The 13,467-nt window shown below is 33.4% G+C and overlaps 1 protein-coding gene across 2 annotated transcripts in view; it reads right to left on the bottom strand.

The window, feature by feature from the left end:
* Nucleotides 1–13,467, bottom strand: part of BLTP3B (bridge-like lipid transfer protein family member 3B) — a 97,235-nt gene that overhangs the window by 3,802 nt on the left and 79,966 nt on the right. For both annotated transcript variants that reach the window (XM_031683216.2, XM_031683217.2), the window contains 2 exons: nt 13,150–13,258; nt 1,682–1,875 (listed from right to left, as the gene is read on the bottom strand). In XM_031683216.2, coding sequence (XP_031539076.2) covers nt 1,682–1,875; nt 13,150–13,258 — 303 coding nt within the window. The remainder of the gene's footprint in view (nt 1–1,681; nt 1,876–13,149; nt 13,259–13,467) is intronic.

Here is a 13,467-nt window from a genome sequence, read left to right as displayed (position 1 = left end):
ATAAGAAAATTTAACCATTTTCAGAAAACATAGACTACTTATACAGTATGTATATATATATATATATAAAGGTGCGGCATGTGAGACAATAAAATTACCCAATGCTGATAATGGTGCACTTAAGCTGAAAATTGCTTTGAGAAGCTATGTGGAAACACAAATCAAGCACTTTAAAATGTTCATAAGTTTCGACCCAGCAACTCAAAACACTAATTAACTCCTAATTTCCAAATCTAATCATGATTTTGTTTAATTTCAACTTCCCTGGATCTCTCTGTGGCTTTACACACTGCTGACTTCCTCTCTACTTCCTAAGCTTCTCTCCTCTTTTGCTTTTTATACCACAGATCGTTCGTGTTTATCCTTCTCCACCTATGGACTTTTCCATCTTTCCCCTTACATTTTTTATATTCTATTAGGGTCCATATTTGGTTTTCTCTTATTACTTGAGTCACTCTTAGATGATCTCATATGCTCCTGTGGCTCCAACAATCATAGATAGCCTGATTCAGCTCAAGCCTCTCTTGAGCTCCAAACCCACATTCTGAATATCTCATTAGACATTTTCATCTAGATGTCAACAGGTCTTCCCTCATTTGAAGACTTAGTTCAAGCATTTTATCATCTTAGAACCATCCCCCAACCCCTAACTAAGAAGATGTGATAAAACTAAGGACTTTCTCCACAGAAAAATGCATTTACACAGATACATTAAAATACATGCATTTAATTTCAAAGAGTCCTCAGATTTCTTTTAGTCCCACTTAAGAGTGACTGCCTTACAGATCACGATGGGTATTTAACTATATAATTCCCCAAACTCTACTACATACAGAACTTGACACAGTACACTGTCACTACTGATTACACACTCTTATCTTTTCCACCAAACTTTGAATTCCTCAATAGATAGGGTGGTATACTGTTCCAATTCTATATCCCTACCTCAAAGTTGACATCCAACAAATCCTGTAAAAAAAATGAACTCATTCTGTGGTTCTATCATAGAGAAGTAAAATTTTGCTAGACATTTTACTTATAACAGTAAAAAATAAGAAGCAACTCAAATGTTAACAAATGTTAAGAGGAACCTTCAGAAAATGACAGTACATCCACACCCACATTACTCTGCCATTAACAATAAATATGAACCATCAATTATACTTCAAAACAACAATAAAATAAACACAAAGCATATATGGCAATATGGAAAAATCTGTCAAACAAGTAAAAAAATACAGTATATATACTAGAATAATAATTGTTTATAAAAATTATGTAAAGAGCCTGAAAGGAAAAATTTTAAATACTGAGTACTGCAAGAGGTTAGAATCTATTAGAGTTGTTTTAAAATATTTTTCCAAAGTTCTGAAATATTACAATACTTTTGCAACTTAAAAATAAGACCTCAAAGTGAATACATCCTCCAGGAAGCCTTACTAGATTCCAGAAAATCTCATATTTACTCCTTTACCTTCCCATTAGACTAGAACCTCTGTGAAGGCTGGGAAAGTCCCTACACCTTGCTCAACACTATATCCATAACATCTACCACCGTGCCATGCACAAAATGTGCTCAATAAACATAACTTAAATAAGTAAATAATGTCTTAACTATTTAATATCTAATATTTATTTTAATTGCTGAAACGGAAAGGGAATGAATTAGTTTTCCCATTACCTGTTCCCTAGTGAAGTCAATGGAGCACTCAGGAAAGTTAAATGACTGGAAAGGCCAAGGAACCTCCGGACTCGTCTGAGTGGCTTGAGTGACACTGTATTGTTTCCTCAGGTCACACCTTCCACTGGTGAGCAGCACTGAATCACTTTTGACATTTTCTCTCAAATCATTTCCAGTGTGAAGCAACTGAGAATCTAATCAAACAAAACCAATCCTCAGATAACAGTTCAAAATACTTGATAAATCTTCAGTTCTATTGTGAAAAATGAATTTAAAAATGAATATATCTCTTAGTATGAAGATATTATTATGAAATAGAAAAATAACAGAGAAAGCCAATAAAACAAAAAAGCTCATTCACTGAAAAGATGAACAAAATAAGAACCAAAAGCTCGTCTGTTGAAAAGATGAACAAAATGATAAAATCTTAGTTATGCAAACCAAAAAATAAAAAGGGACAAAAATTACTAGGATCAGAAATGAAAGAGGGGACGTTACTATATACCTAATTTAAAAAGCCAATAGGATGAGAGTAAAAATTTTCAAATCATATCTTTGATAAGAGACTTATTTATGCAATATATAAAGAACTCTTAAAATTCAAATAAAAAGACAAATAACCCATTTAAAAAATAATCAAAGATGTAAATGGATATTTCTCCAAAGATACACAAATGGCCAATAAAGATATGAAAAGATGCTTGATGCCAGTAGGGGTGTAGATCAAAACCATGATAAACAACCTCATATCCACTAGAATAACTATCATCAAAAAATCAGATTACAACTGTTGGCAAAGATGTGGAGAAGTCAGAACCCTCATACTGTAGTGGTGAACATGTAGGATGGTGCAGCCACTTTTGAAAACAGTCTGGCAGTTCCTCAATGGTTAAAGAGTTGCCACATTTCCCAATAATTCCATTCTTAGATATATACCCAAGAGAAATAAAAACTTATACATGAATGTTTACAGCAGTAAAATTCGTAACAGCCATAAAGTGGAAACAACCCAAATCCATCAAGCAATGAATGGATAAACAACAGGTAGTATGTCCATAGAATAAAACATCATTTGGCCATACAGAGGTATGAAGTACTGATACATGCAATGACATGAATAAACTTTAAAAATATTATGTTAAGTGAAAAAAGCTATACAAGACTATACATTGTATGATTCCATTTTTATGAAATGTCCAGGGTAGGCAAATTTACAGAAACAGAAAATAAACTAGTGGCTGCCTAAAGCTGGGAGTAATGGGGAGAGTCTGGTAGTAGGAATGGGTTTTTTTGAGGATTATGAAAATCTCCTAAAACTGATTGTCATGCTGGCTGCTCCATTTCGGAGCACACCAAATATCAATGAATTGTATACTGTAATTGGGTGAATGGTATGGTATGTGAATTATATCTCGAAAATATTTTTAATAAGAAGTACTTACAAAAAACAAGGCAGGGAATATTTTTACATATCAACATTTTTTCTTACTTTTTGAATTGCATATAGGCAGACCACATGAACAGAAGCCCAAGTCAAACTTGTTTTTAAAAAAGGAAATGTAGTTGTTTCTGTAACAGAGGAGTCCAAGTCCTTCAGGCATGGCCAGATACTGGAATTCACATGATATCCTCAGGAGTGTCATTTTAGGAACCTAACTATCTCTACTTCTCAAGTCCATTTTTCTTCTTTGTGTTGGGTTTAATCATATGATGGTAAAGGTAGCCTCTGGTGACCCCAAACAAGAAAGTTTTACAGCCTTTGACTCCTTTTCTCTCAATGTCCTTCTCAACTCACAAAAAAGGATGCTTGAGATACAGTCAATTCATCTATCACTCACAGTGTCCCAAGGACTGAAATCTTTTAATTGGCCCAGCTAGGCTCATTCTCACTTTTGTGATAGGGTCATATGATTGCCAGGTCCACTAAAATCACATGGAACTGTCATAATAGAACAGCAGTTCACCAAATCAAATTATACTGAGCAGACAAAAGAGGAAAATCTGCTCAACATAATTTTCCCCCTTGAAAAGATGCCCAGAGGGGTTAGCCAAATAAATAATAAAAACATTTGTGAAAGCTTTTGTTCATATCACCGAATTGCCCTCCATAATGCTTCAATCAATTCTGCCCTCATTGTATATACAAAAATGGAACAGTTCTATCTATATGGGTAAGTGCCATCAAGTTGAGTTTTGGTCTGTTCTTGATTTCATTTTATTATAACGGTCTTAATTTAGAAACTACTTTTTACAGTATTGCCCTGAGCCAATTATGTTTTTAGTAATATTAACTAGAAAAAAACTACCAAAACTGTTGTATTGCTTCAGACCAGCACACCATTCAGCCTGGTAGTGACAAAGAGAAATCCTAAAGTACTATGTCATGGTAAAGTCAAATTCTCTACTCTTTCAAACCTCAAAAAACTAAACACTCCTAAAATACTACTTGATTGGTAATTTATAACATACTTCTGGTTATCAAACTTTCAAAGGAGCAAAACTCTTCTTTTAAATGAAATCTGACATATAAATATGAACTAAAAAAAAAAAGCTGAGTTATATAGGCTGTAGGACCTGAGGCCCATTCTGTTTAATGCTATTTAGCCTGTATCTCACTGCTCAAGGGATCCTAAGAATCATGAAAAAAACACTGACCAAACAATTCTGAAACCTATTTTATTGCAATCACTGCAAGGTGAAATGAGGAAAGAACAGGGGAGGAGAGAGAAAGGAGGAAGAAATATGGGGAGAGAAAAAGAAGGAATGAGATAGAGAATGAGGGAAGAGAGAGAGTTGGAGAGTGGAGGAAAGAGAAGGGAGGATGGGAAAACAGAAAGAGGAGTGGTTTTTGGTTTTGCAACTGGAGACAAAGGGAGATGTGATTGTGAGTCTGTTTCTGCTTTGCATATATACTCATTTGTAGAATTTTTTTAGATTCCACATACAAGTGAAATCATATAGTATTTCTTCTTCCCTGTTTCACTTATTTCACTTAGCATAATATTCTCTAGGTCCTTTCATGTTGCTGCAAATGGCAGGATTCCTTTTTTACAGCTGAGTAATATTCCATTGTATGTATGTGTATGTCTTCTTTATCCATTCATTTGTTGATAGGCATCTAGATTGCTTCCATAACTTGGCTATTGTAAACAGTGCTGTTATAAACAGAACAGAGTCACAGGTATAGAAAATAAACTAGCCGTTACCAAAAGGGAGAGGGAAGCAGGGAGGGACAAATTAGAGGTATGGAATTAAGAGATACAAACTACTATGTATAAAATAGATAACTAACAAGAATATGTTATACAGCACATGCAATTATGGCCATTATCTTGTAATAACTTATAATGGAGTATAATCTGTAAAAATACTAAATCACTATGCTGTATACCTGAAATCAATGTAACATTGTGACTCAACTATACTTCAATTAAAAAAAAAAAAAGAGGGAGGTAAGTAGGTAGGAGGAGGCACAAAGGGAAAAAAAGAGATTAAGGGAGGAAATGGGGCAGAAGAGGCAGGAAGAAGAAAGTAAAAAGATGGGAGGGACTGGAAATAAATGCGAAAAGAGATAACCTGTGAATGCCAGGGATGATTGGAGTCTATTACTGTAGGAAGATTTATTCTCTTTTATTTACTTTAAGAGTTTCCTTCTAGTTATTATAACAAATTTTGATGAACAAATCCATGTCCCTCATGGGTGAAATGTGCAGTACACTACAGCAACATATACTATTCCCCTAGCACGGGCTCTGCTACTTACTTTCTAGATCTTTCATTTTGAACAAGACATTCAACTTGTCTAAACTTCAATTTCTTCATTTGCAAAATGGAGGTGATAAGAATATTTACCTTAATTATCTCAAAGTTATGGTTAAGAATTAAGTGAGTTAATATTTAACATAAAAGAATTTTACAAACTGGAAGCCATTATTCAAATATTGTTACTAGTACCATAGTAGGTGTTCAATAAATATTTTACTTTAAATCTAGATTTTAATAGTTCTCTGTTGATTCAAATAGAAGATGTCTACTCATTTGTCTTCCCTGTCATACAGGTACTCTTCTAAGTTTAAGGTTTTATGCTTCTCTGTAGGTTTAGTAATTTAAAAGAAAAAAAAAAAAAGAAAGAAAGAAAATCTTCCCTCATTCCCAGATTGGAAGCATTATGGCAATGATTCCAAGATGTATATGGCAAAGAGTTTCTCATCACACATCTTTACATATGCAGTGCCTCCCCTGACCACAACAATCTGATATAATCTGTTGGGAGGCAGTACCTCACAACCCTTTTGGTTGAGAATCAATGCCATAATGGCCACTGTTCCAGATTGGAGTACACCAGATCCCAGGTGTGTTGGGTGGAAAAATGTTGAGAGCCAGTACACTACTATTAAAAGTAATTAACGGTAGATAGTATAGCATACATCCCCCCCCCATATATATATACACACACACAACAAACATTTTCTGTCTTTTTCTCTTATTAGTAGTGTTATTATCTAATTAGCCATATTTCACTGGAGCAAGAAGAAACTGTAATGTAACTTTGTAATTTTCTGAAAAATTATTTGAAGTTTCTCTGTAAAGTTTTTACTGAAAAACCAGTAATTGTTTTTAAGACTTTCCCAAGAAATGTGAAGTACCATGATAAGCAGCAAAAAAAAAAGAAGTATAAAGGGGCCTATTCCTTCATAATGGACTTTATTTAATCACATCCAGAGCAGCTGCAAGTAAACCCCAGAATATACTAAGAGAACAGAAAGGAGTAATGAAAAATATTAAGTAAGCTGCCATTATCACAGCAACAAACATCTAAAACTAATTTCTGAAATAACTGCTAGTGAGATTATTTTGAATGCCCCTGTTTGCTAAATACATTTGTTTCAAGGGAGAAAAACCACCACATGTTAAAATTTCTTAAAGAGCTATTTGAGAAAGTTGGACCATTCAAATCATTCACCCAAGAGCTTCTAATTCTAAGAAGCAAATAAAACTTAAATACTTGTTTATCATGGCCGATATATTAGTCAGTCATATTTATGATACATTATCAAACAAGCTCTATGTGTGTACATTAGACTGTTACATTATATACATCATACACTGAATACCCTAATGCAATTAATTTCCACATGGTAAGAAAAAAAACACAATCTGCTTCATGAAATAAAGATTGAGACACTCTATGTAAAACAAAGCATATTTGCTTATGCTTAAAATATGTTGTTCTTTTCAGAGTCAATGGAAAAATACTTTTAACATAAATTATCTTAGATTCTGTACAATGCCCATATCCTAAATAACACAACAAACTTTTCCATCATCCCAGTGAGCTTTTGAAAGGTACGTCTACAATTAACACATATGATAGCTTCTAATTAAATTCAAATAATATTCTGAGTTTTGATGCCCATTTAAAAAACTCTAGCATATGCTTTTTCCTCTAATGTTTCATTACTACCTAAACTGCTTTGCTACAAAGATCCAAAGAAGCATCACTATAAAAGCATGAAGTAAGAAAAAATATATTCCTAAAATGTAGAACATTTAATAAGAGCAGCTTCTAGTTTTCAAAAATGTAAGAAATAAAGTGAATAAATATAATATGTAACACATGTTGAAAAAAATAAAAAGATATTATCTTGCCTTTATTAGGGTAGACTGGTGATTTTTTCTAACCCATACAACATCCAATTGGAATTTTCATATTGAAACGATCTGCATGCAAATATATGCCCTTGCCTGACCAACGATTTACTTTTGCCTTTAGCTATGATTTAAATACAGCTCACAATTGGTAAAATATGTACTTGACTAACTGTAAAATATAGATGAGAAACATAGGGGAAAATATGGGGAAATAAATTTCAAAGCACCTTGATTTTAAATTAGTTTTTACTCATCAAATTGATGTTCAATTCTGTATTTCTCCAGTTTGTGTATGCAGGTGGATATTTTTCTTCAGATATTATAAACCTCTCATTTAAAACCATATTTGTTTTTGCTTTCTTTAGCAAACAGTAATTAACCTCAGTCAGTTGCCAATAAATCCCTAAGAATGATTTCAAGGATTTTTTAAAGTATGTCAAGTATAAATATTTTATTTTCTGCTACACTTCTGTCTTAATGACAAACGTCATTGCCTGAAATTAAAGAAATGACCTGCAAGAACTCTGTGTTTTGGAATCTGGTGATATTTTCTTTGAGATTGAATAAATAAAGTTTTCCTGGGTATTTGAAATTTCCTGTTTGTTGAATTAAAAAAATATGTATGTATATGTATGTATATATACATAGAAGATGAAAGTTGCTAAACATGTTGTTCACATTTTCCACAAATTTTTATGTACTTACTTAAAAATATTTTTATGTACTCTGAGAGGCATGTTAAAGTTTGTTCATACAACTGCAGTATCAGTATGACATGATTTCAAACAGATTTTATATTTTTCAGTTATGTTGTTAAATGAATAAAGGTTGATGACTGAGCTACATTTTGGGGGGTCTTTTATCAACATGACATCTCTTTCTCCGGGTCCAAAGACTTTAACAGGTACCTCACAAAAAGAAGATATACAGATAGCAAATCCGCATATGAAAAGATGCTGTATATCACATCTTCAGGGAAATGCAAACTAAAACAGCATACCACTACACACCTATTTGGAATGGCCAAAATCCAGAACACTGACAAGAACAAATGTTTGTATGTAGAGCAACAAGAATTCTCATGCATTGCTGGTGAGAATGCAAAATGATCAGCCACTTGGTACAAAACTAAACATACTTTTAATCAGTAGTACCAGCAATCACACTCCTTGGTATTTATCCAAAGGAGCTGAAAACTTTTATGTTCACACAAAAACCTGCATATGAATGTTTATAGCAGTTTTATTCAAAACTGCCAAAATATGGAAGCAACCAAAATGTCCTAGTAGGTGAAATAAACTGTGGTACATTCAGACAATGTAATATTATTCAGCTCTAAAAAGAAATTAGCTATTAAGTCTTGAAAAGGCATGGAGAAACTTCAAATGCAAGTTATTAAGTTAAAGAAGCCAATCTGAGAAGGCTACATACTGCATGGTTCAGATCTAACTGAATATCTCTTGAAGGTAAAGCTGGCAGATTTTAGGTGAGCCATTATTTTTTTACTTCAAAGATTGGGCTTTTAATTTTCAAGGATTTCTAACTGATTATTTCCCATAAAAGCTTGTTATTGTTTTGAGTTCAAAATCCTATCATTTGTCTGAGGATATTAAATATATTTCTTTAAAAGTCTCAGCTTTTCTTTAGTATTAACTGTATTATTCATTTATTTCTTCTCTCTCACTGTATTCATTTTTTTTTGAAATTGACATTTTGTTATTTATTTTGGCTATGCATTATCAGAATCCCTTTCTATACCTGGAGACTTTCAATACTTCTTATGAGCTTTGTGGAGAGTAAAATTTGCTTCCTTCAAGAAATACTGGAAAACAATACTAATTTTTCCAGATTCCTTTCCACGTATGTGACCTAGATATTGCCAAACTACACATATCCTAGGTTTCCTTCAGATACTACTGACAAAAGAAGGAAAGAAAGAGTAGTGAACCTTTACTCCTTCTGAAGGCAGCAGCAGTACATAATTAAGGCTGAAATAGTGTTGGCTGCAGCAGTTGCAGTAAAGTTCAATTTATGGATCAATAACGACAGTAAAACTTAATCAACTGTCCAGTGGTAGGCAGCAGTCTTACCCATCACACCAGATTACACTGTACTGTGGTTTGGAGGTGTGGAACCTGGAAGGCAAGCCTTGAGAATGGTTCCCCAGATCTCCCATGATTCTAAAATTATACTTTTGTTTTTTATTTATTTTTAATGGAAGTATAATTGACTTAACAATACTCTATCAATTTCAGATGTACAACATATTTGTTTTATATTTATTTGTTTTGAAAAACTACAATCTTATTTTTTTAACAGCTTTATTGGAAAATAATTCACCAGCTCTATTCATCCATTTAAAGTGTAAAATCCAAAGGTTTTCAGTATGCTCACGGATGGTACAACCATTATCATAATCACTTTTAGAAAATTTTCAACACCCTCAAAGCCCACTGTTCCTATCAGCAGTCTTTCCCATTCCTTTCAAAACCCACCCCAACCTCACCCCCAACCCTAGGCAACCACTAATTTACTTTCTGTCTCTGTGGATTATTCCGGACATTTCACATAATAGAATCATATAACATATGGTCTTTCATGACTGGCTTCTTTCATGTAGCATATTTTTGAAGTGTCCACATTGTAACATGTATCCATATTTCATTCTTTGTATTGCTAAGTAATATCCCCTTGTATGGGATATATCACATTTCCTTTGTTCATTCATAGCATGATGACATTCATGTTGTTTCCACTTTTTGGCTATTACGAATATTGTTGCTGTCAACATTTGTATATGATTTTGCATGGACCTATGTTTATTTGTATTGAGTAGAACTGCTGGGTCATAAATAACTCTTTAATTGTCAGAGTTACTGCCCAACTATTTTCAAAGCACCTACACCATTTTACAATTCCAGCTATGTAGGAAGATTCCAATTCTCCACATCCCCCCACCACTCCACTTGTTATTATCTTGTCTTTTTGATTAATCATCCTAGTGAGTGTGAAGTGGTATTTCATTGTGGTTTCGATTTACGTTTCTCTAGTAGCTACTGATGCCAAGCATCTTTTCATGTGCTTATTGGCCATTTGAATGTCTTCTTTGGAGAAATATCTGTTCAAATCCCTTGCCCATTTTACAACTGGATTATTCATCTTTTCCAGCACTGACTTGTAAGAGTTCTTTATATAGTCTGGACTCCAGTACCTTATCACTTTCTACTTTTTGATAGTATCTTTTGATGCACAAAAGTTGTAAGTTTTGTTGAAGTTCAAAAATAAATTTATCCTTTTCTTTTGTCATTTTTGCTTTTGCTGTGGTATCTGAGAAGGCTATGCCTAACTCAAGGTCATGAAGATTCACTTCTGTATTTTCTTTTCACAGAGTTTTATAGTTTTTCCTCTTACATTAAGATCTCTGATACATTCAGAGTAAATTTCTGTGGAAGATATAAGGAAGAGGTCCAGCTTCATTCATGCGGGTATCCAGCAGTTTTGGCACGATTTATGAAAAAGGCTACTACTCTTTTCCACATTGAACTGTCTTGGCACCATGGTAAAAGAAAACAGTTAACTACAGATACAAGAGTATATTTCTAGATTCTCAATTCTATGCCATTCCAATAATCTTTTTTAAAAGCTCCTTTTCTACTCAATTAACTAGAGAGTGGTTTCTTGCTTACAATCAAGAATGCTGCCTGGTAGTGCTTTTATCAAATGATTGAGAATTCTTGGATGTGTGTTTATCCCATTTTCTTGACTACAGACGTTGTTTCTATTTACCATAGTTGATGTCTAATGACTGTGGGAGGAGAAGAGGTTGTGCTTGGTAGGAGCACAGGGGAGGGTCTCAAAAAGAAGTGCCTAGATTATTTACCCTACTGCCTCAGGGATCCACTCTAATCTCAGCATCCTGTTGGGAAGAATTCTGTTTTTGAGGAGTAGTTCTCCTGGGCGCTCTTGGCCCCTGGTCTCATTTTCTCACAGGAAAGAAGCTATGACCTATCTGATTGATGAGTTTAGAAAAAGAAACTATATGTGTATGTGAGATTCAGCTTCTTCTCACTATGGTATAAGCCTTGCCTGCAAAAAGGGTACATTCTTTTCTGCTTTCTCTACAAGACAGACCTGCAGTTTGGGGATCTAAAGCATTTGGGAATAAAAGTCATACAGCAAACCTGTATTTTCACACCTAGGTTATCTTCATTTAAGCTTTTATCAGTTATGAAACTGACATTTTGACTTTTGTTGGCTTGACTTCTATGTTTGCTCAGTTAGTCCCCAATTCCAGAGAGGAAGACAAACTGCCCCTACCTCACACAGCAACAGTCCTCTGTTCCCTGAGTTTAAGGCTACAGGTTCTGGTTTGTCTCTTTGGTTTGCTCTCTGGTTGTATTCTTTTAAGAATTTCTGACCTACTGATGATGGTACTTATTTTTCCTTTGTAGTACTGTTATGACCTTATTCTTCTTTTAACATATTTTACGTCATTCCATGAGGTTTTGATAGGAGATGAAGTTGATGCATATATCAGTCCCCCACATTTCACCCTCAAGTAGCTACTAGCAAAGTGAGGACTATAACACCTAAGTCTACTAACTGAAGCTCTTTTCACTACTCCACACTACCTTATAATACATACTCCTTACATTAGAGACGTTAAAAATCTTGTTAGAATGGCGATACAAACACTAAAAGCACAACTAAACACATAGCAATATACTATAAGTAACTAATGTATGGAGAATAAGTACACAAGAATTATAAGTCACATTAAATTATAGGGAAGAGTTCACTGAAAAGAAAGTTGAGATAACCTTGGAAGGAAATGAACAATTCTAATGAAAAATAAAAAGGTAAATAGGAACATGGAGATATTTGCAGCAACATGGATAGACCTGGAGATTGTTATTTCTAAGTTAAGTACGCCAGAAACAGAAAGAAAAATACCATATGATATCACTTATATGTGAAATCTAAAAAAAAGACAAACAAACTTACGTATAAAACAGAAACAGACTCACATACAGAGAAAACAAACTTATGGTTACCAAGGAGGGAAGGTGGTGTGAAGGGATAAATTGGGAGTTCAAGATTTGCAGATACTAACTAATATATATAAAATACATAAACAAGTTTATACTGTATAGCACAGGGAACTATAATCAATATCTTGTAATAAGTATGTTGAAAAAGAATATGAAAATAAATATATATTTATGTATGTTCATGTATGACAAAAGCATTACACTATACACCAGAAATTGAATTGACACAATATTGTAAACTTACTATACTCCAATTAAAAATATATAATATATAAAGAACATATATAATATATAATATAAAGAATATATGAATATATGTGTGTATGTGTGTGTATATAAAGTATGTGTGTGTGTCTGTGTGTGTGTGTGTGTATATATATATATAAAGAACATGGAGATCAAAGTCCATTACAGGGAATATACAAGGTTGGTTGAGTGTATATGAAAAAACAGTGGAAATAAAGCTAAGGAAGGGACTAAGTAAGACACCCAAGTAAGATCAAGAGACATTAAGACCATGAAAGTCCTTCTCATTTTCATTCAAAACACATTTGTAGAATAGGAACTAAATCAACCGTAGATGAGTTGTCTGAGGTTTATACATGAATGATATTTTACCACTATATACTGAGCATCCCTCAATCATCTACTACTACATACGTGCATATAAACAAAACAAACAAAAAGTATGATGAATAGAAATAATCAGCATGTAAATAATTTCAAATTTTGGTAGATGTTCACTTAAACTGTTTTCATACATACCTCTGATATGAAAAGAGCCATCATCATTTCTCTCTACCACAAGATGATCAATATGAACGGTTACAGGAGCTTGTTCAAGGGATATTGTACTACTACGAGGACTATCATCCTACAGGAAAAATAATTAGTATTGGCATGTTGTTATTAAAGTAAAAGATAAAATTAATCATTTTCCTGAAACATCACTTCAGCCAATAATGCTTTTAATGAGTTCGAAATACATCTTTTCATGCTTTAGTTGATATAGGAAGAAAACTGTCCATTATATTTTTCATATTTCCTAATTTCTAAGAATCACTACATCATTCACAACAAAGA

Source organism: Vicugna pacos, chromosome 12 (genome assembly GCF_048564905.1).
Source record: "Vicugna pacos chromosome 12, VicPac4, whole genome shotgun sequence".
Classification (NCBI taxonomy): domain Eukaryota; kingdom Metazoa; phylum Chordata; class Mammalia; order Artiodactyla; family Camelidae; genus Vicugna; species Vicugna pacos.
The sequence above is the reverse complement of the archived record's forward strand: the minus strand, read 5'-3'. Positions and strand labels throughout refer to the sequence as shown.